This window comes from Oryctolagus cuniculus, chromosome 15, assembly GCF_051225735.1.
Source record: "Oryctolagus cuniculus isolate XC-2025 breed Fujian yellow rabbit chromosome 15, ASM5122573v1, whole genome shotgun sequence".
Lineage (NCBI taxonomy): Eukaryota > Metazoa > Chordata > Mammalia > Lagomorpha > Leporidae > Oryctolagus > Oryctolagus cuniculus.
The window spans coordinates 92,722,022-92,745,469 of NC_142881.1; the positions used below are offsets into that span (position 1 = coordinate 92,722,022).

Consider the following 23,448-nt stretch of genomic DNA (forward strand, 5'->3'; position numbering starts at 1 on the left):
TAAAAAAATAGTTGTCTCTGAAAGATACATACTCATTCTAATGATGTCACCATCATTCAAAAACATTCTTGGCCTTGCTTTACAGTCAAATAAATAAATCAACTAAAAAAACTCATGATTTATTTTTACTAATTTTAGCCAAAAATGGTTATTTGTCTAATTTAATTACCTCTTTATTCACTAGTATTCATTTTGGATAACACTTGGCAATTAATTCAATGCAAATTCAACCCCAAAGAGCAAGAATTGCCATCACTGAGGCAATTCCAAAGAATGTGTCATGAGCTCAGAAGGAAATTCCAAAGCCGTGTTGAGGGGCAGACATTTGAAACAACTGAGAAGACATCACTTGGTGCTGGTTTAAGACCAGCTGTTCCTGTTTCCTGTTAATGCACCTGAGAAAGCAGCAGATGGCCCAAATGCTTGGGCCCCTGCACCAGCATGGGAGATCCGGAAGAAGCTTCTGGCTCCTGGCTTCGGATTGGCACAGCTCTGGCTGTTGCAGCCATCTGGGTAGTGAACCAGCAGGTGGAAGACTCTCTCTGTCTCTACCTCTTTCTGTGACTCTGACTTTCAAATAAATAAAATAAATCTTTAAAAAAAAAGACATCACTTGGGATGCCCATGTCTCTGACAGGGGTGGCTGGGTGGGAGTCCTGGTCCTCTCCCTGACTCCAGCTTCCTTCCACTGTGCATCCGAGCAGACAGCAGCTGATGGATCATGGAGTTGAATCCCTGCCACCCACACTTGGGAGACCCAGCCAGAGTTCCTGGCTCCTGACTGCCAGATCCCAGCTCTTAGAGACATCTGGAGAGTAAACCAGTGGGTGGAAGATTTCTGTTTGTCACAGTCTCTATGCCTTTCAAAGAAATCAATTTTTTAAAAAATGACAAAACTGTGTTGCACAAAATCACTAAGGAAATTGAGTGTAAGAAAGTGCCCACTTAGCTGTAGTATTTTTTGGAAAGTTGTTAGTCATTCATACATTTTACTGAAAGGTTCTTGTGTCGGTAAGTGGCATCTTCACCATCAGTCCTTCACTGTCATTTATAAAAGATTTTACCTTTATTGATTGAAAGGCAGAGTGACAGAAGAGAGATCTTCCATCTGTTGGTTCTTCCCCAAATAGTCACAATAGCCAGAGCTGAGTCAGGCCAAAGCCAGGAGCCTGGAACTCCATCCAGATGTCCCATATGGGTGGCAGAGATGCAAGGATTTGGGCCATCTTCTGCTGCTTTCCCAGGCACATTAACAGGGAGCTGGACTAGAAGCAGAGCAGCCAGGACTGTGCTCATATGGGATGCTGGCAGCCCAGGCAACAGATTAACCTGCTGTGCCACAACACCTGCTGTTTACTCTCATTTTGTCAGTAGTAAGCCTGCTCAGTTTAACTGGTTTTCATGCTGGAAATAAGGGCTTTGTCTCAAAATCTTCTGAAGGTAGAGATTCTCTAGGGCTTCATTTTTAGTTGTTAGCTTCTTGTTAAAACCAGTGGTTTTCTCCTGAAAAGTGTGCACATGTGCAAATATGCACAAATTCGCATACAATTGCCGAGGTTTGTCCAAGGACCTCAGATTAAGGATTCTTGTTTGACTCAAACCTTGGAAAGTAAAAGAAAAGCTTTCCTTTTTATTATACCCTCTTTTCTGCTTCAGATTCAGGCCAGTTGGAAAATTTGAACTTTCTTTAAAGAAGATGTCATAAGGGCACACTATGGCACAGCGAATAAAGCTGACACCTGGGACACCAGCATCCCATGTGGGCACCAGTTCCAGTCCTGCTGCTCCATTTCCCATTCAGCTCTCTGTTAATGCACCTGGGAAGGTGGTGGAAGATGACCCAAATCCTTGGGCCCCTGCACTCACTTGGGAGACCTGGAGGAAGCTCCTGGGTCCTGGCCCAGCTCCAGCTGTTGCAGTCATTTGGGGAGTGAACCTTAGGGTCCAAAAATGCCCACCGCCTGAGGAACAACTCCAAGGGACTTTTCTCTCATGCAACCAGCAAAGCGTTAAAGATTTATTGATCCAACATGTTGGGGCTCTCTGAACATACAAGACAGAGGAGCCTCGAGGAACTAAAGTATAGGGTTTATAAAGGCAAAAACCGCAAAACCGGGAGGGGGGAGAGAATACATGGTTGCTAAGCGGTTGCTAAAATCTTACAATTAGCAATTATGATCTTAAGACATAGACAAATCACATCTTCATTATTAGCCCAGGTAACCCAGGTGCAACCTTTCTACTTTTAAGCTTGAGCAATCATGCTAGGGGGTTTTTGTGCTCTGCCAAGGGTGATGTAGTGCACTGCTATTGTCCGACCATTTGAGATCATAGTTTCAGACCAGAGTCTCACGGTGGGGGGGAGCTTTCCCAGAATGGAGTCTCAAGTGCTCCAAAAAGGTGCTCCCTACTGTCAAGGTGCTACTTCACTCTGTCTTATTTTCACAGCTGCACCAGGAAGGTTTAAACCTGTAAGCTTAAGCTTAACTTTTTACACCCGCACATATACAATTTTAACTCTTCAGACCAGCAGACAGAACATCTCTGTCTCTCACTCTCTCTGTAACTCTCTTTTAAATAAATAAACTTTTTTTAAAAAAAGGTCTCATAATTCTTTCCAGTGACCTTGAAAAGTATTTCTCTCTCCCCAGCTAGTTTTAATGAATTTGCAAACCACAGCCAGTTGACCAGTCAGTCCACTCCGAAGTTTACTAAAGTCTCACCAGGCTTCTACACTGTGTCTTAGTCTTCATTTTATAGATAAAAAAAAAAAAACTAAATCAGTTTTATAAAAAATTACTTTTGGTTAGTGTGGTGTAACACGTAGTGATTTAATAAAAAAAGAACTATAAAATGCAGATGAGAAATCTTTCCAGGATCCAGAAATTTGACTTAAAGATTAAAATAGGGGATTTCCCGTCCCTGTGTTGGCTAAACTAATGGATAAAGTGAACAAAGCACTTTTAGAGCTTGAATGGGACCTGAACCAGATATGGTTGGCAGGACTAGCCACCATGGTGAGGCTGTTAACAAAGTCACAGAAGGGACTTTAGGAAGAATAGTGCACAGCAGTGGGGAAGAGTGAGCAGTAAAGAACAGGAAGCTATTAACAGCGCTGAGGTCCCCCAAGATCATCCTGTGGGACTAGAAGGGCTGGCACCCAGGACCTTCCACTGTCTGCTCACCAGTTCTCTCTCAGATATTTGAATTCTGGTCTTGCTGTTTATTTCCTAGTTCTGCCTATCATGCCCCTTCCTCCTCTGCATGTCTGGATGGAATGGTCCACACATCTTTCAAGCCCAGCTCACATCATCTTCTCTACAAAGCATTCTCTGCCTTTCATTCCAACCCACAAGAATGTATCCTCTTGGCTGAATTTTTCACACTTCATTAAAGGCAGGTCTCTTGTTTGACATATGACCTTTAAAATACCTATAGTGGGGTAGGCATTGTGGAACAGTGGGTTAGGCCAAGTCCCACCTCCACTTTGATCCAGCTTACAGCTAAGGCAACTGGACTTAGGCCATCTTATACTACTTTCCCAGGCCATAACAGAGAGCTGGATCAGAAGTGAAGCAGCTGGGATTTGAACAAGTGCCTGTATGGGATGCAGGCACTGCAGGCAGTGGCTTTACTGGCTATGCCACAGCACCGGCCCCAGTATTGGCTCATCAGTTATCACAAATGACCACAAGAATGCAAGATGTTAAGAATGGGGGGGCAGCACTGTGACATAGCAGGTAGATCTGCCTCCTATAGCACTGGTATCCTATATGGGTGCTGGTTCGAGTCCTAGCTGCTCCACTTCCAATCTCACTCTCTGCTATGGCCTGGGAAAGCAGTAGAAGATGGCCCAAGACCTTGGGCACCTGCACCTGTATGGGAGACCTGGAAGAAGCTCCTGGCTTCAGGTGGGCACAGGTACAGCCATTGTGGCCATCTGGGGAGTGAACCAGCAGATAGAAGACCTTTCTCTCTTTCTCTCTCTCTCTTTGCCTCTGCCTCTCTGTAACTCTGCCTTACAAAAAATAAATAAACCTTAAAAAATTAGAATAGGGAAAACTGTACTAAATGGAAATTATCTACATTCTGCTCAATTTTTTGTAAATGTTAAACTGCTCCAAAAATTTTGAAATTTATTCATTGTTCTTGAAAAGATGTGTCTGGAAAAGTGGAGAGCAGAGAAAGAGGAATCGCCTCTGCAAAGAACTGTAACAGAACATACCCTTCTTGTGTTAAATAATGCAAAATCAAGATGAGTTTTTTTCAGCGTGCTTCCATCCTAACCTTGCACTGTGAACAGAGAGAAAATTTTAATTGCCACAAGCAGATACAGCACCGGGCTTTTACAACGGTGAACTCTGGGCAGGCAGTTGGAAGTCTCTAAGGGTACATGAAGCTGTTTTCCATTGTTGTTTTCTTCTTAAAGCTGCCTTCACCACTTTAAATTTAAGGGATAATGATTTGAATCAAGATCCTGCTTTATGATGGGACTTCTTACTGCCAAGTTCCTTGGGCTTTTCTTCTTTAGAAGCGTGAAGCAACAAATATACTGCAGTATCTGGACCAGGTTAAGGAGAGTGATTATAAGATAAACTCAAGAGTCAGAGACCAGCTGTGGCCTCACAGGCACTTACCTGCTCCTCTCATTAATTCATGCTGAGTCCCACCCAGCCCCTGCACAAAATCAGAGATAAGCTCCAATAAACCACCTGGAGTCAGGCACTCAGACCAGCACTGAGGATAAAGAGGTCTTCAAAGGAAAATTTTGCCATAATTGTGGGGAGCAATCTGGACTGGACTGAGTTACTGGAATTAAGACTTATTCTATGCATCTGCTCTCCCACAATATGGCGCTGGGAGAGAAGTAAACAGCTTCCGCACAGCTGCCTCCAGTTCAACTAATAAACTGTAGGACTTGCTCCTGATTGGAGGAGAGCAGCGTACTCGGCGTGTGGGCAGCCGAGTTAGGATTGGCGGAGGAGGACTATAAAGGAGGAGAGAGACGGCATGCACGAGGAACATCTATGGGGAACATCTATGGGGAACATCTAGCTGAAGGAACACCTGTGCAGCCCCCCAGAGAGCCGGCCGGCGGTGTGCCGCTCCCCTGCGGAAGTGGGGAATGCGGCCAGGGGGAACTGCCCTTCCACGGAGGTGGAAGGGATAGTAGCCAACCCGGGAAGAACCAGCAGCAAACCCGGGGAGGGCCGAGCAGATGAAAGAACAGCGCAGGGTCCTGTGTCGTTCCTCCACGAAGAGGGGGAGCGACAATAATAAATCCGTACTCAAACTGGATCAACTTGTACCTTTATTCACAGTGTTACTGTGCTATGTTTAGTGATCTGGTATTTCAAATTCCCCTGAAATGGATGGGGCTGCTTCCAAAAGTTCTTGGAAAATGAAAAATTTTTTTTTGAGGGCTTAGAAACATCATTTATTAGCTATGACAGGGAAGAGGAACAGTAACCATTGTGAAATAGGATGAAAACCATCTTCTTATTTAAAGGCTTAAATGTGAATCGTTTAAATATATTCATTAAAAGATAAAGATTGACAAAGTGAGTATAATAACAATATTCGGCTACATCTTGTCTTTTGGACATTCACTAAATATACTGATTCAGACAAGTTCAAATAAAGCGATAGCAGAAGATATGTTAAAACTAATTGAAAGAAAGCTGGAGGTACTACACTAATTTCAGATAAATGGAATTCAGAACAAGGAAAATTATCAGAGACAAACAGGAAGATTACTTAATGATTAGGCAGCCATTGCTTTAAAACCTAGCAAATTTGTGTATACACCTAAATTCAGAACTGCAAAATACACTTCAAAAACCTACAGAATGAGGGTGGGCATTCTGGCAAAGCAGGGTACGCCACTGCTTGGGACACCTGTATTCCATTTTGGAGTGCTGTTTGGAATTCTAGATGTTCCCCTCTCAATCCATCTCTCTGTCTTTCTGCTGCATGGTTGACCAGGATGGAATTCCTGGCTTAAGCCTGCCCAGCTCCAGGTATTGCAGCCATTTCAAGTGTGAAACAGTGAATGGAAGATCTCTCATTCTGTTTCTCTCTCTCTTTCTCTCTCTCTCTCTTGCACATGCGCATGTGCTCTCTGTCTCTCCCCACTCCTGCTCTACCCAGACACCCTAACTTTCAAATAAATAAATATTTTTTAAAAATTGACAAAATTTCAAGGAGAGAGAGAAAGTTCCACTATTATATTTGGGAACATCAATCTTCCATTAATTGGCTGTTCAAAAATGCAAAAAACCAGAAGCATAAATTTGGCTTTAATAGCCTTATCAATTACTTTGGTCTAATAATATTTACAGAATTCTTTGTCCAACAAGATCAAGCTTCCATGGATGGACCACAGTCTGGACAACAAAAACACCTGAAACTGTGAATGTTCACAAAACACATGAAGAATGTTCCCAGATAATAAATTTTAAGAAACTGTAGCAAGAAGAACAATTGAAGCATGAAAAAGAAAAGGAATGAAAACTGAAGTATAAATGAATAATATTGAAAAATAGGAAAATAATATATGAAAATCAGCAAAACCAAAAGATACTTCAGTGAAATAACAAATTCATAAACCTCTCTCCATGCTCATTAAGAAAAGAGAAAGACAGAAATTACCAGTATCAGAAATCAAAGAGTGGCCATCATTGGAAATGAACATTAATGTTCCATGGAAACTTAAGGATAATAAGGGGCTACTAAAATCACTATGCACAAAAATTTGATAACTTAAATGAACAGAACAATTGCTTGAAACACAAATTGCCAATACTTACACAAAAAGAAATATAATCAGTCAAGGCCCATTTCCTTTAAAAGAATTGAATCAAAGATGCATACTTCTTCCCACCACCACTAAAAAAAAGGAATGAAAATATCAGGCAAGGGTAACTCATAGTTGAATTCTACCATACATTCCAAGTACAAAAAAAGGACAACTCTCTACCATTTCCTCTTGAAATCTGAAGTGTAGATAATAATTTATAACTCAATTGGTGAAATCAGCATTACCTTAATAAAAAACTTGTTAAACTTCTAAGAAAGGAAAACTATAGAAAAACATTTCACATGAACAAAGATGCAAAATAAAAATAGAAAGCAATATAATAATAGGTAAAATCCAACAATTTTATGTAGTACAAGCAAGTGGTATTTATCCCACGTAAGCAAGGCTGTCAGCATTTAAAAAAATCAATAAATTGGACATACTACACAAACTGCAAAAATGTTAAATGATTACATCAACGTTTGTAGAAGATATTTGGCATAAAAAAACTGAGCAAACAAGGAACAGAAGAGAAATTCCTCATCTAGATAAAGAATATCTACCAAAACCAGCTTTAATAGTGAAATTGGACAGTTTTCCCTTAAGTTGGAGAAAGGGGGAAGTGTCTTTTTCTCACCACTACTTTTCAATATTATGGTGGAATTACTAGACAGTGCAGTAACACAAAGAAAGGATACAAAATGAATACATATTGGGAAGGAAGACATAAAACTGCTAGCAAATGTCATTATTGCATGTATAGAAAATTCAAAAGTACATCATAAGTACCCCTGGAACAATGTTAGTGTAGCAAAGTGGCGAATTACATGTACAATTTCATTGTTGTTCCATGTATGGGTAAGAGCTAGGATTTGAAATTTAAAAACAAAATTAAGCATCATTTAAAATTGCATCAGGTTAAGAAGCAAATCCCAATCTGTCTTTTAACTGGACAGTTCAGGCCATTAACGTTCAATGTGACTAATGAAAAGTGGTAACTTTGCCCTGCCATTTGCCAAAGATAAGTTCTAATATATGCTTTGAATTCCCTGTGATCTTTTGCTGTGAGGTTTCCTTCCTTTATCTTCTTTCATACTGATGACCGTGTTTCTGTGTTTCTGTGTGTAACACATCTTTAAGCATCTGTTGCAGGGCTGGACGAGTGGCGACAAATTCTTTTAATTTCTATTTGTTATGAAAAGTCTTTATTTCACCTTCATTCACAAATGATAGCTTTGCAGGATATAATATTCTGGGCTGGCAGTTGGAAAATGAAATTAAAAGGTAAGTATTTTGGTGCAAAAGAATTGAAATTCATGCATAGTTTTTTTAAAAGATGTATTTATGTATTTTAAAGGCAGAGTTACATAGAGGCAAATGGAGAGAGAGAGAGGGAGGCAGGGAAGGAGAGAGAGAGAGAGAGGCTTCCACCCTCTGGTTCACTCCCCAGATGGCCGCAAAGGCCAGAACTGCACCTGTCCAAAGCCAGAAGCCAGTAGCTTCTCCTGGGTCCCCCATGAGGGTGTAGGGGCCCAAGGACTGTTTCCTTGCTACTCTGCTTCCAATCCAGCTTCCTGTTACTTCATCCTGAGAGGCAGTGAATGATGGTTCAAGTACTTGGGCCCCTGCCAACCACACAGGAGGCCAGCATGGACTTCTTGGCTTCTTCAGCTTGGCCCAGCTGCGATTGTTTGGGGAGTGAACCAGCAGATGAAAGCATTTCTCTCTCTCTTTCTCTTTCTCTCCCTGCCTCCCTCCCTCCCTTCCTCCCCCTCTGTCACACTGCCTTTCAAGTAGATGAAAATATAAATAACCACCAGGTCAGAAAACATGTCACTATTTTTTAAAAAGTCCTTTTTGAGACTGAAAATAATATACGACTATAACATTTTGAAGAAAAACAAGGTACCTACTCCATTTCACTACCCCGTGCCTCAGTCTCATTCCCTGGAGGTGCCAACCTCAATTATTGTACCTGTTTATTTAGATATTTCTTTTCAGTTTCTAAATTACATATCACTGTTTCATGATGTATGAATGTTAAGCATTCACATCTGCTCAGGTGGAGGAGAATTAAACTGACTTACACTCTTCTCTCCCTATCCTTCCTTTATGGTTAGATCAATATTCGGTGATTATATATTATTAGTCCCATGCAAATAGTCTCACTGCAGAAACAAAAACTCCAGTGGTTATTTTTCTACTCTGTACAATGTTATTTTTCTTGGATTGAATACTTAGTTCCCTTTTATCAGATTACTATTGCTAGTTATGGCACTGATACATGTCAAACCACTTTCCATACCACAAAGCACATCAGAGAAGTTGCTCATGACACCTTTGTGCTCCAGGGGTGGCCTTCCTGGAGCTGCCACCCTTCTGCTCCATGATGGACAGCTGACTCTAACACCTGTCAGATGTGTGGACACCTTTCTGCATCAGATCCCCTGGGAACTTCCTTATTTTAATAGCAAATGTTCTCTTGAGTGAAGATTCATGAGAAATAAGTGTTACTAAGAATTTACATGCCTAAGAATGTCTTTATTCTATTTTTAAATTTGGTAATTTAAATGGGTATAATATCGCCATTCCTATCCCTGATCCTTTGCTTCAGATGTTTTTTCTTCTGTTAAAAGACAAAATTATAGGAGCTGATGTTCTGGCGTAAGCAGTAAAGCCACTTCCTGTGATGATGTCATCTCATATGGGCACTGGTTGGGGTCCTGGCTGCTCTTCTTCCCATTCAGCTTCCTGCTAATGGTATGGGAAAAGCAGCAGAAGATGGTCCAAGTGTTTGGGCCCTGCCACCCAAGTGGGAGACCCTGGTGAAGCTCCTGGCTCCTGGCTTTGGATCATCTCAGCTCCAGCCATTGCAGCCATTTGAGGAGTGAAACAGGGGATGGAAGACCTCCCTCTCTCTCTCCCTCCCTCTCTCTCTCTATCTCTCTTACTCTCTGCCTCTGTAACTCTGCCTTTCAAATAAATAAATAAATACGTTAAAACAAAAAAGGTAGTTGCTGCTCTGAATTCAGTCTAAAATAAATAAAAGTCAGGGTTCTCAAAAGTACAAAAGAAAAGACAGATGGAAGGAATATTACAACCCTTGAATTTATAGCACAGATCAAACAGTAGTGACTCAGACTGGGGAAAAATTTGCAGAAGTCAAATCTAATAAAAGTCTGCTATTGAAAATATTCAGAGCTCTTAAAATTTAACAATTTTTAAAAAACAAGTTTAAAAAGGCAAATATAACATCAACTCACACTTCACAAAAGATGATATGCAAATCAAAAATAAGCAAATGAAATTAAGGAATGGCAAATTAAAACAGCAATGAAATACCACTACATACAAATTGGGATAGTGAAAATCCAAAACACGGACCAAACTAAATTGTGGCTAAGATGTCAAGCAAGATAAACTCTCATTCACTGCTGGTGGGAATGCAAGCCAGTACACCACTTTGGAAAAGTGGTTTGGAAGTTTCTTACAACACTAAATATATTCTTACTTTTTGATGCAGCCATCACTATCCTTGGTATTACCCAAATGAATTTATGTCCACAAAAACCAGCACTATGCATTTTATTAGTAATTTCCAAAGCTTGGAAGAAACAACATGTCTTTCAGTAGGTGAATGGACAAGTAAATGTGGTATCTGATTCTGACCATGGAATATTACTCAGCACTAAAAGAACCCAGCTAATAGGACATAAAAAGCATGAAGGAAATTTAGGTGCATTTTACCAAGTGACAGAAACCAATCAGAAAAGGCTACCCATGGTAGGATTCCAACTCTACGACAATCTACAAAAGGCAAAACTATGGAGACAAGGGAAGAAGCAAGGGTTGCCTGGGGCTGTGGGGGAGTGAGGGAGGGATAAAAAACATACTGCTAGATTTTTTTGGGCAGTGAAAGTATTCTACATCATACTGTAATGACAAATACACATGCCATTATGCAATTTCACCGAGTATACTGCACCAAGAGTAACCCTATTGTAAAGTGGACTTAGAATGATAATGTTGTGTCAGTGTAGCTTCACTGATTTAACCAATGTACCGTTCTAGTGCGGGATGTTGATAGTGGGAGAAAGTGCACCTGCATCAAGGTAGAGGTGCACAGGGAGTCTCTGTATTCACCTGCTCAATTTGGTTGTAATCATAAAAATTCTCTAAAGTCTAATTTTTAAAAGCAATGACTGACTCTTAAACAAATATGTCAGGTCTAATAGACTCCTTCCTTAGTATCCTTGGTGACCCCTCAAATACCAAAATTCACAGATGCCAAGTCCCGTATATACTAAATGGTGTAGTACCTGCATATAACCTACACAATCCTCCTGTTCACTCTAAACCATCTCTAGATTATCATAATACCTAATGAAGTGTAAATGCTACTGTACAGAGCTGTTCTGGTTTGTTTATGGAACAATGAAGGGAAAAATCTATACACACAGTCTAGATGAAAGTTTTTTCCTGCATATTTGTATTTGAAGATACAGGATTTCTGCAGATGCAGAATCTATGGAAAAGGAAGGCTTACTCTATATTTAAGTGGATGTTTACCCCTTCAAAGTAGTCCCCAGGCAGGTAATGTTTGTTTTTTTTTTTTGACAGCCAGAGTTTGACAGAGAGAGAGAGAGAGAGACAGAGAGAAAGGTCTTCCTTCCATTGATTCATCCCCCAAATGGCCACTATGGCTGGCATTCTGTGCTGATCTGAAGCCAGGAGCCAGGTGCTTCCTCCTGGTCTCCCATGCGGGTGCAGGGCCCAAGCACTTGGGCCATCCTCCACTGCCCTCCCAGGCCACAGCAGATAGCTGGACTGGAAGAGGAGCAATCGGGACAGAACCAGTGCCCCAACTGGGACTAGAACCCGGTGTGGCAGCACCACAGGCAGGGGATTAGCCTAGTGAGCCACGGTGCCAGACTGGTAATGTTCTTATTCCATTGTTCAAAACATGTCTCAAAAGTCTATTTTAAAATTGTTTGCAATGTAGATTAATGAACACAATCTTCCCCCAGCCTAGGTTTACAAAAATAATATGTTGCCTGTGTAAAAAATTGGGACAGTGCATAAAGGCAAAAGAAAAAGGAAAACATTTTGATCACCCTCTTTAGATCTCCCCCCAAAGATTTAATGTGGAGTGGGTTGAAAACCTAGACCTTTCTTTCTTTCTTTCTTTCTTTCTTTCTTTCTTTCTTTCTTTCTTTCTTTCTTTCTTTCTTTCTTTCTTTCTTTTTCTTTCTTTTTCTTTCTTTCTTTCTTTCTTTCTTTCTTTCTTTCTTTCTTTCTTTCTTTCTTTCTTTTCTTTCCTTCCTTCCTTCCTTCCTTCCTTCCTTCCTTCCTTCCTTCCTTCCTTCTTTCTTTCTTTCTTTCTTTCTTTCTTTCTTTCTTTCTTTCTTTCTTTCTTTCTTTCTTTCTTTCTTAAACAGGCAGAGCTACACACACACACAGAGAGAGAGAGAGAGAGAGATTGAAAGGTCTTCCTTCCATTAGTTCACCCCCCAAATGGCTGCTATGGCTGATCAGAAGCCAGGAGCCAGGTACTTCCTCCTGGTCTCCCATGGGGGTGCAGAGCCCAAGCACTTGGGCCATCCTCCACTGACTTCCCAGTAAGATTTATTTATTTATTTATTTATTTATTTGAAAGGCAGAGGCAGAGAGAGAGAGAAAGAGAGAGGTCTTCCATTTGCTGGTTCACTCCCCAGATGGCTGCAATGGCCGGAGCTGTGCTGATGTGAAACCAGGAGCCAGGAGCTTCTTCCAGGTCTCCCACATGGGTGCAGGGACCCAAGGACTTGGACCATGTTCTACTGCTTTCCTAGGCCATAGTAGAGAGCTGGATCGGAAGTGGAGCAGCTGGGACTTGAACTGGCACCCATATATAATGCTAGCATTGCAGGTGGCGCCTTTACCCACTACACCACAGCACCGGCCCCAGTCTTTTTTTTTTAACATTTATTTTATTTATTTGAAAGGCAGATGGGGGATGGGGGTATCTTCTAGCTGCTGGTTCATTCCCCAAGTGGCCACAATGGACAGGGCTGGACCAGATCAAAACCAGGAACCAGGAATTCCATCTAGGTTTTCCACATGAGTGGCAGGGACCCACCCTCTGCTGCCTTCCCAGGCTCATTAGCAGGAAGCTGGCTTGGAAGCCAAGCAGACAGGTCTCAAATCAGAGTTCCAATATAGGATACCTGCATTTTTGGCTGTGGCTTAACTTAGTGCCCCACAACACCAGCCACAGTCCTGTTACTTAAAGGTGTATTGGTCAAATTGTTACTGCTTATGAAATAATAAGGGATTTTTTGATCCCAGATTTGGAGTTTCAGAGTCCTCTGATGGGGGGACAGGATGTGTGCAGAGGAAGGATCACATGGTGAGGAAGCAAGACAGGGAGACAAGGAGCATGCCCTTCCACCTTATAAAAAAGCACTGTGATCCCATCATGTGCTCCACCCTCACAATGTAGTCAAATCCAATCACTTCCCAGGGGCCCCACCTTCAAATACCACACCTGGATCAAGTTCATTCTTAATCCATTAATAAGCCCATGACACAAGGATCTCTGGGGAACACCAAATTGTGGTTAAAAAAAAAATTCCTTCTTCCAATTTCCCAACACAAATTTCTTAACAGATTTGACTACTTCTAGAATTCCAGTTCATCCTCAGGGACTGAACTGATAACAGGAAACAGCATTAAAAGTGTGTAAGGGTCATTGCACTATTATGGGGCACATCCCTACCTGTGCTCTGTAAGAGCCTCTTTTAGTCAGTGAGGGTTAACAAATCCCAAATTACGAATATGAAGAATCAAGTTGGAGGTGGAATTATGCTGCAGCGGGTTAAGCTGCAACACCAGTATCCCATGTGAGTCCTGGTTCAAGTCCCAGCTGCTCCACTTCCACTTACTTAATTTGTGATTATGTTTGTCTGATACATTTTGTCCAAATGTAATTTTACCACTGAAAGTTCATATCAAAGTAAAAAATCACTTAAAAACCTGCTTCCATGCTTTTCTGGTCTGTGGGTATAACTTCACAGTATTTTATTGAATTACTCTCTCATATTTCTCAAAGTAATTCTTCTCCTTTCCAGAAAACAAATACCATTAAATACATATTTCAAGTCACCCACCACACTTGACATGGTGCCAAATGCTAAATAGAAATTAATTCTTTTCATTTTTTCCCAGCCAGATGATTACTTAATTTCCTTTTTTGTTCAATCTTCCCTCTGCCCAAGCTTTATTGAGCTATAATGGACAAATTTAAAAACATGCTTATTGATACTTCTTGACAGGTTCATTTGATAACTCCCCCCCCTTTTAAAGGTTTATTCATTTGTTTGAAATTCAGAGTTACAGAGAGGGAGGAAGGCAGAAGGAGAGAGAGAGAGAGAGAGAGAGAGAGAGAGAGAGAGAGATCTTTCATTTGTTGGTTCACTTCCAAGATGTCTGCTTTAGCCAGGGCTGGGCCAGGCCAATGCCAGGAGCCAGGAGCTTCATCCAGGTCTTCCACATGGGTGGCAGAAGCCCAGGGACCTGAACATCTGCATCAACTTTAACTGTTTTTTCCAGACCATTAAGAAGCTGGACTGGAGGAGGAGCAGCCAGGACTTGAACCAGCACTCATATGGGATGCCAGCATCCTGGGAAGGCAGCTTTACCCACTACGCCACAATGCTGGCCCCAGTTTTTAATTTTATTTTATTTTTCAAACTACGGGTCTTGAAATCCAGTTAATTGGTTACAAGCAGCATAGTTTGGTGAACTGCAATTATCACACAGAATGCATAACAGGGAGGAAGATTCTATATTGCTTCAGGAAACTTTTGTTGCATTTACGTGTGTGTGTATGAATGTGCCATGGGTGGCTGTTTGTGTACCAAATCCTTCTTTAAGTTTATAGCTGGCCACTGTAAAACAAAGTTTGAAAGCAAATATCCAAACTGATATTAAGATATTCATCACTGGCCATTTTCACTCATCATTCTGAAGATATTGACAAAACAACTCTTGATAACAATGGAATATTTTCTAATTTGCCAAAACTAGCACTGACTAGTAGTCTTTCCCTCCTTTTTTAAATTTTTAATTTGATTTGCCTCACTTACAGTGCCATCTAGTGTATTAGGAGGGAAAGCACTTCATGGAATTTAGGTAGTCCCAAAGTTACTATCTTTCTCATAGCCAAGATGACACTCATCATAGAATTCAATCCAAACCAAATTTGCGAAATATAAATATTAAACAGCCATGGGCCATGTTTCTAAACATATGAGTTCTCAGGCTGGCATAGCAGGTTAGGCTACCAGCTGCAACAGCGGTATCCCATATGTGAGCCCAGTTTGAATCCTGGTTACTCCACCTTCAATCCAGCTCTCTACTAATGCTTCTGGGAATGCAGTGGAGGATGACCCAAGTGCTTGGGCCCCTTCCACCCATGCTGAAAATCTTCATGAAGTTCCAGTCTCCTGTCTTCAGACTGACCTTGCCCTGGCCTTTGGGGTCATTTGGGGAGTGAACCAGCAGATGGAAGGTCTCAGTATCTCTCCTCTCCCCCTCACTCACCCTCTATCCCTCCCTCCCTCTCCCTCTCCATTATTCTGTCTTTCAAATAAATAGTTTTTTAAATAAAAATAAAATAAATACAATAAATATACAAATTTTGAAGCTCTTGCTTGGTGTTTAGGTTCAGAATTTTAGACGTCAAGAAGCTACCTGGAGAGCCTGGGTCTCAGGACCCTCAGGATCCGAATAGCTAAGGGATGTTTTAAAGCCTGCAAATATCTGGGGACAGAACCCTGGCTCCTGGGTCAACTCTTCAAGAGCTCCTCTCCTTCAACAACTCCCTCTCTTCATTTTCCATTCCCACTCTTCCACATCCACTCCAGATCAGAGAGAAGCCACTATTTTAATTTGCCAAAAGCTGAGTGCCATATTAGCCAAAAACATTATTAGTGTGGTTACTGCCAATCTTCATTAGCTGACCTGACATAGTAACAAATGATATCTCTCAAAATTCCTCTGGTCTAATATCTCACTCTATTAGTGACCATTTGGAAGCAATTATCAGCTAGATTTCCTTCCATAAATTAACCATCCTGCTGCACCAAGAGTAGTGTATCTCATAGGAGATTCTGCATGTTAATTGCTGAATAGTCACAAAACTGCAGAAAATAAACCTAACCCAGCCCACATGCATGAAAGCTCTTTGAAAAAAACAAGGGTTGAAATGCACCTTAAGAGTTTTAGAAACTATATACATTTTAAAAGAGACTACACTTGACACTGACTTGCCCCATTTCTAATGATTTCCGTATCCCTCCATAGTTAGAGGATCTAATTGCATTGTCTCGTAATCACATGGGTCAAAGCAATGGAAGACAGAAACAGCAAGAGTGAGAACAAGAGCAAATATTTATCCTCTATGTCTATGGTCTTCTCCTTACAAAACCATCATGGGATTCATCATAGAAGCCCCACCCTACCAACTTAATCCATTCTCAACCACCCCACCCTTAATTGGAATAGATTACGACACTTAATCCATTCCTTTAAGACTTTGGAGATAAATGATTTAACACAACCACCTTTATAGGAAACCCAAACCTGTATCCAAACCATAGCAAAATTCAAAGGAGTTACAGCTAGGTCTTCAATGTGGATGGCAGGGGCAAGGTACATGGGCCATGTTTGACTGCTTTCCAAGGCACATTAACAGACAGCTAGATTGGAAGCAGAAGAGCTGGGACAAAAACAGATGCTCCCATATGGGATGGGGCATCGCATGCAATAGTTTAACCCAGGAGCCACAACATCAACCCTGCAAATTCTTTTTAGAATCCTTGTAGTTGTTTAAATAATGAATCATTAACCCAGTGAGCACAAGTGATCAGGATGGGTAGGAAAGGGAAACTCCAGTGCGGGGGGTGGATGGACCTCCGGATGCTAAATAAATTCGAGCAATGTTGACCATATTCTTCAAAAATATAAGCAGCCTAACAAAGAGGCTTGTGCAGAGTTTTGATAACATTCCTGGAGAAGGATAGCTGTTCCCACTCCAATCAAGTCTGTCCGTGGTCTTCATGAGTAGAATCACAAAGTTTGCCAAAGAGTACTGATCTCTATGCCAGATGAGATTAAAGGATGGTTCAGTCTGTTAGAATTCTGTTTGGTGATCAGACCACTTCAAAACTGGTTTTCTACCACACCAGTCGTGAGGCTGCTGGCACTTGGGGTCATCAGGCCTTGGAACAATAGTGTCCCTTTTACTTTGAGACAAGTTTGGTGGAAATGTAGAATTTAGTGAGTGTAGAGAAGAGATAGAGATAAAGAGCCACTACTCAAACACATAAGTGTAAAATATGTGAGATGGGCTTCGGATATCTGAAACACAGAATGTGGTCTTAAAAACTTGTTAATTAAAGGAGTGAAGTTTGCCAGATATACAACATCTTTCTACCCATGTCATTCAAATTAGCATTGAAGATGATCTTCTGACTTGAAAAACTACGAATGAGCCACGCACAAATGGTCATTTTCAACTGGAAGAAATGCCATGCCTGTATAATGGACACAATTAGATGCTCAATTAATTTCTGTCTACCAAAGAAAGGAGGCTCACAAGTGAACATCTAACTGAGGGGTCTCATTTGCCTGTTTCAATAGTCGGGCTGTTTTCTTCTTCCTTCATTTCCTTGGTGGGCTATTGTGTCACAAGAATGCCTGCATTATCAGATTCAAAATTGAATCCTATGATACTATAGCCTGAGGAAAAGGAAGCATTGAATATCATTCCCAGTTTTAGGCCCAGAAGATGCTTAGGAAATGTCACTTTATATACACCACATGCAACATTAGTGCTTTTAATTTCCTTTTTACGGGTGCAATGGAGATTAATTTGCATGCACTCATTTCAATTTCTGTAATAAGATCTGAATTTTGCATTAAGCTTTCCAACTCAAAAACAAACAGTTAAAAAGGACACATCTCTTCTTTCAAAAGTTTTTATTATAGTTCTATTTTGCAGTCCCTGCATCTAATATTCAGTTAAAACCTTGAAAATATACATATATACCCATAGGTTCTAATTTTTTAATTTGTTATTTTGTTTGTTAGCTGATTCTCTATGGATTCTACCACGAAATTCTTCAATTTCAAATGCTGCACAACCTGAAAAAACACTAGAACTATCAAAAACAATAACTACATATCCAGGAAGAATATTTATCATATAAAAAAGGGGTCAAAATGTGTCAACCATGCTCAGGAACATAAAACAAGTACTAGATGCAAAGGGGCGTTTGTTTTAAATAAGAAATAGAATTAGCTAGATATATTTCGAATTTCAGAGCAGCCTGTACAGCCCAATAAACACAACACACTTACAGGACCTGTTATTAAAACACTGAAAAAGCATAAGGAATTGTAATCTCTGTGTTACCAAAGCTCATGCTTAACACTATGAACCAGTTGCAAAATAACTCCACATTGAGGGGTGCTAGAGGAGCCGATATGGTGCCCATGGCATCCTCCTAGTTGAAAGCAGAGGGCTAAACCCCCTTTCAAACAGGAGCAGGAGAATGATGGGGTCTGGCTCAGGCTTTAGGGCTAACGTTCAGGTCATCTGAGAGAAGAGAAGGGCCATCCCATTCCTCAAGAAGAATGGATCCGTGGCCCGCTGTCTCCCACGATGGGGCGGGGTGGCGGACAGCCGGACGCCCGGCCACGGGGCCGACTTCTGCCCTCAGGCGCTGATCCGGTGCACGGCACACACGCCCCTCCACAGAGGCCCCAATTCCTTGGCTTCTATCCAAGGGTGCGACTCCATGGGGGCTTGGGCTGCTGAGTTTCGGGGCGGGTTCCTGTCACTGAGCCTCTCACTCGGAGGGGAGGGGACTTGGCGCGCGTTTCCCCGACCACCTAGAGTCCCCGTTGCCCATCTCCAAGGGGGCATCACAACTGGTGGAGCAGGACCCTGGGCAGGCTCGGTCTTAACAGTGGTCCCAGTCGATCAATCAATCAGGAGCGGTGAGGGCCTCGGGCAGTGGGCGGGGCAGCGCAGGGACAGATGCTTGCCCGCGGCGTCAATCAGGGCGTGACCCACTGGCGCCGGCAGGGGGTGGAGCCTAAGGCTATTCAGGGTCAGGGTCTGCAGCCAGAGCGCTTGAGCCGCCAGGCACAGCACACCACCTGCACCCGCGGCCCTGCCACCCGAGGGCCCAGGAGCAGGCCAGCCCAGCGGCGCTCAGCAAGACCCCGGCGCCCCGCATCCAGCCAGCCGCTGCCCCGAGCCAGTCCCCACAGCCATGGAGGCAGAATGGCCGCTGCAAGAGGTCAGGCGGCTGCACGCACGCCTGGCCGCCAGCACCAAGCCCCGGAAACTCCGCAAGTATCTGAGAAGACTCTCGGCCCTGCCCATGACCGCCGACCTTCTGGCACAGACCCGCGTGCGGAAGACCGTGAAGGGCTTGCGAAGACACGAGATCGTGGGCAGCGTGGCCAGGGACCTGGCGGCCCGGTGGAAGAAGCTGACTCGCGTGCAGCCAAGCCCTGGGCGGGCCCAGCAAGGCTCGCCACCCAGCCACTCGCGAAAGCGGCCGTGGGCTGCTCTTGACGACGACGACGACGACGACGAGGAGCAAGCAGACAGAGGCGCACCAGAATCCGGGGCGGCCGTCGGCAGCCAGCCCGCCAAGCCTGCCCACGGACACAAAAGGCCCAGGAGGTTCTCCGAGCTCCAGCCGCGGACACTCGAGTCTCCTTCGCGCCCGCGCCCAGCCTTGCCGCGCTCTGCCCGCCCAGCCCAGGAGTCCCAGGAGTCCCAGGAGTCGGCGAACGCCTCCACTTGGCAGGAGGAGGACCCTGCACCTGCCGCGGGCCTCCGCCAGCTTGCAGAGAGGCCCGCGAGGGCCCAGCACCACGGCGCCGGCCCCCTGCCGGAAGAACACCGGGAAGAAGCCCAGGGCAAAGCGGCGCTGAGCCAAGGCCAGACCCTCAAGTCGACCCCCAGGGAGAACGGCCCGCTGAGGGCCAAGGCAGGGGAGGCGCCCCCTGCCTCCCTCAGCCAGCTCTCATCCAGGGGCGTGTCCCGGGAGGAAAACTCCAGAGGCGGAGCCAAGGGGAACCCCCCAGCCTCGGGGGTCCCGGCGGAGCAGGCCTCAGGGCGCCCCCGCACTCAACTTTGGTCCCTCCCGCAGCTGGCTGCAGATGAGCCCGGCAAGGCCAAGCGCAAAGACTCGCGGGCAAGCCGGGCAGAAAAGACCCGGCAACACCCCCAGAGCTTCCAGCTCGGAACCGGGCCAGAAGACCCGCGGCCCGGGCTGCAAGACATCTCCACCCACGTCGAGGCCGCACATGGCCAACTGGCAGCTCCTACTTTGGCGAGCGCGTCAGGAGGCCTCCTCCCGCAGGCTGAGGAGCAACCCAGCGGCGGCGGGGAGGAGCTACCGCACCAGCCCAGTGTGTCCTTTGAAGCGTACCTGACCTACGACCAGCTGGAGAAGAAAAAGAGAAAGGCGGGGAGACCTTGGGCCGCCGCCCTCCGAGGGAAAGGACCTCAGCCAGCAGAGCCCACAAGCCACGGTCCAGGAGTGGACTGGGTTCAGAAAGGCCCCGAGGTGACCCACAGCCAGCAAGGGAAGCTGCAGCCGGCTGGGGCCCATGCGGCCAAGCTGGAAGACTCGGCCCCTGCCGCCGCACCCAGCACCCAGGCCAGGGACGGTCCCTCTCACCGGATGGCTTTCTGCCCACCCAGGAGAAAAGCGCCCTCTGCAGCCCAGCAGGAGGAAGACGCTGGATGTGCGGGTCGCAGAGTCCATCCGAAGATGCAAGTCTATGCCGGTGCCAGGCACTCAATCCGAGGGATGACGGAGAGCCAAATGCGCATCCCGGAACTGGAACCCATGGCGTCCCCCTCTGCTGGGAGAGGAGTCCCTCACAGCCACCTGGGACCTCTGCTGGAGCAGCACACGCCTGAAGAGCTACAGCGTGCAGAGAGAGACAACCCCGAACTCCCTGAAGAAACAGATCCCTTATGGAAAAGGCACTGTCACCGAGACTTTAAGGGTGAGAAACCGGCAGAGCAGGAGTCGTGGCGGCAGATGTACCTGCGCCTTCAGAGCGCCCGAGAGCGGCACCTGCAAGAGCTCACGGCCGTCATCCGAGCTACACACGCCAGCAAGCCCAAAGGCAGGCAGACCAAGATGATCCGTTTCCACGGGATGCCCGGGCCTGCTGGGGATGATCCCGGGAGGCAGGACGCGCTGCCAACAGGAGGAGCGAGTGCCCCGCGTGCCCCGGGCCCCGCAGGAAGCGACCGGGCTCCCCGCAGCACCCAGCACAGCGACAGCAGCCTCTCTCCCCCTCCAGCGGACAGGCCAGCCCAGCTGGGCCCAAACACAAGACTTGCTACCTGGGCGCCTGGGGGCAGCACCAGAAAGCAGGCGCCCAAGAAAATTGCCCCTCTCATGGCTAAAGCAATGCGAGACTACAAGAAGACACTCTCCCGCAGGTGAACCCAGGACTCGCCGCGGACACAGAGGGGCGGCGAGTGGGGGAAGTCAAGGCAGTGTGCGTGGGGCCAGAGAACTCCAAAGAGAAACCAGTCAGTCAGTCGCTCTGGGGGAACGGTGGGTGGGCTCTGAATCCTGCCAGTTCAAAGCCTCTCCTGGGATCCTGCCTGGGGGACACTCGGATTCACAGGGTGGCATGCCTTAGATTCCACGAGGTGATTAGGATCAACTGTCCTCGAGTTAGTAACTGGTTCCTTTGTACAGTATGAAATGGTTGGAGTGAATGTGTATTCCTGGATTGTGTATTCATGGACTAATAAAGACATAAAGCACTCAACCTGGACCTCTGTGTGTGTTTCTCTGTGTGTGTTTCTGTGTGTCTCACTGTCTCTGTGTGTGTGATTTCTCCTGAGAGTAGATTTGTCCTTCTCCTTCTTGGAAACAATGCTGCTCTTTCGAGTCCTGGCTGCTCCACTTTCAATGTGGATCCCTGCTAATGACCTGGAAAAAGCTGCAGAGGATGGCCCAAGTGTTTGGGTCCCTGCAGCCACATGGCACATCTGGAGGAAGCGCCCAGCTCCAGGCTTCAGCCTGCTCCAGTGCTAGCCACTGCAGCCAACGGGGGAGTGACCGAGCAGAAGGAAGACTGCTGGGTCTCCGCCTACCTCAACTCGGACTTCCAGACAAATAAGTAACAATCTGAAAAAAGGAAGGAAGGAAGGACGGAAGGAAGGAAGGAAGGAAGGAAGGAAGGAAGAGAGAGAAAGAAAAGAATGAAGAAAGGGAGGAGGAAAGGAGGAGGTAGGGAGGAGGAAGGCAGAAGGCACGAAGGCAGGAAGAAAAGAAAAAGTATACTGTATCTCTCTACAGTCCAAGTTCCATTTTTCTGGTTCTATCTTATGATGACCCCTTCTGTTTCTCTTCTCTTTGTGCATCTGTTCTCCTGGAACTCCTGAAGCATGTTTAGGCTTACCTCTTTTCAAGGTCTTGTCTCCTAATCTCATCTTCTTGGTCATTTCTGGAATGATGGATTTCTGCTGTCCCAGAGTGGTTGGTCACCTGCTCCTGTTTCTTAGCACTTTCTCATCAGATGCCAAGCTTGGCAAGACCTGGATTAGACTGTTTTCTGGAAAAGGTGCTGTGTAACGTTTGGGTTATCAGAGAGAAGAGAAGGGCCATCCCTTCCCTCAAGAATGCATCCGTGGCCTACTGTCTCCCACGATAGGTCGGGGCAGAGGACACATGGCATGGGGCTGACTTCTGGCCTCAGGTGCTGATCCTGGGGATGGCACACATGCCCTTCCACAGAGGCCCCAATTCCTTGGCTTCTATCTAAGGGTGTCATTCCATGGGGGCCTGGGTTGTTCAGTTTCAGGGTGGGTTCCCATCACCTCAAACTCTTAGGGGAGCTGGCAGTCTTTTCTTTGTATTTCAAGCTAGATAGTGTCTGGGGGATTTCTTCTATTCATTCATGTCATCATATGCAATGACTTACGCACTTTTTATATTTATCCACTGAAATTTTCAAGTAAGAGACTGCATCTGGGGCCAGCCTTTGGTACCTTGTGTAAAGCTGCTACCTTATTTTCTGGCATTCCAAATATGCACCAGTTCAAACCTAAACCACCCTGAAAAAGGATGGTTACAAATGTATCAGGGTGATAAGATATACAATTTTGCTATTTAAATGAAGAACTAACAAAATTTATTTTTTAGAAAAGAAATGCAGTAAGGATATTGTAATAAATCCCAGTTACTGGCATGGATTGAGGCGTGGGAGGTGGGGAATAGAATGGCTGAGTAAGGATGGGGAGTGGAGCAGTATGAGGAGGGGTCTCTATGAGTACCAATGTGGCATTAGCATAGTGTTCCAGTTTACTAATCAATCTCTCTCTCTTCCCTGTCTTCATTCTTCCAGGTTGGGGAAGAATGTGGTTCAACAAACAGCCACAGCTTTTTAAAAGAGAGGCATAAGGCTGCAGCAGTGGTCAGTAGTGAAATGGTTAATCTTCCTTGTGTAAGAGCTGAGCATTAAAACATAATAGTTACTTAAAATTCAGCTTCGCTTTATGGTGATTTAGAGTTTGTTTAATTAGTATTTAGACCTGCACATTGTTTATA

General features: G+C 44.7%; 1 protein-coding gene across 1 annotated transcript; it reads left to right on the plus strand.

Moving 5' to 3' along the window:
• Nucleotides 1–19,122: 19,122 nt before the first annotated feature.
• Nucleotides 19,123–21,330, plus strand: LOC149122192 (elongin-A-like). The gene has a single exon (XM_089313653.1). The coding sequence runs from the start codon at nt 19,123–19,125 to the stop codon at nt 21,328–21,330; it is 2,208 nt and encodes a 735-aa protein (XP_089169779.1).
• Nucleotides 21,331–23,448: the final 2,118 nt, after the last annotated feature.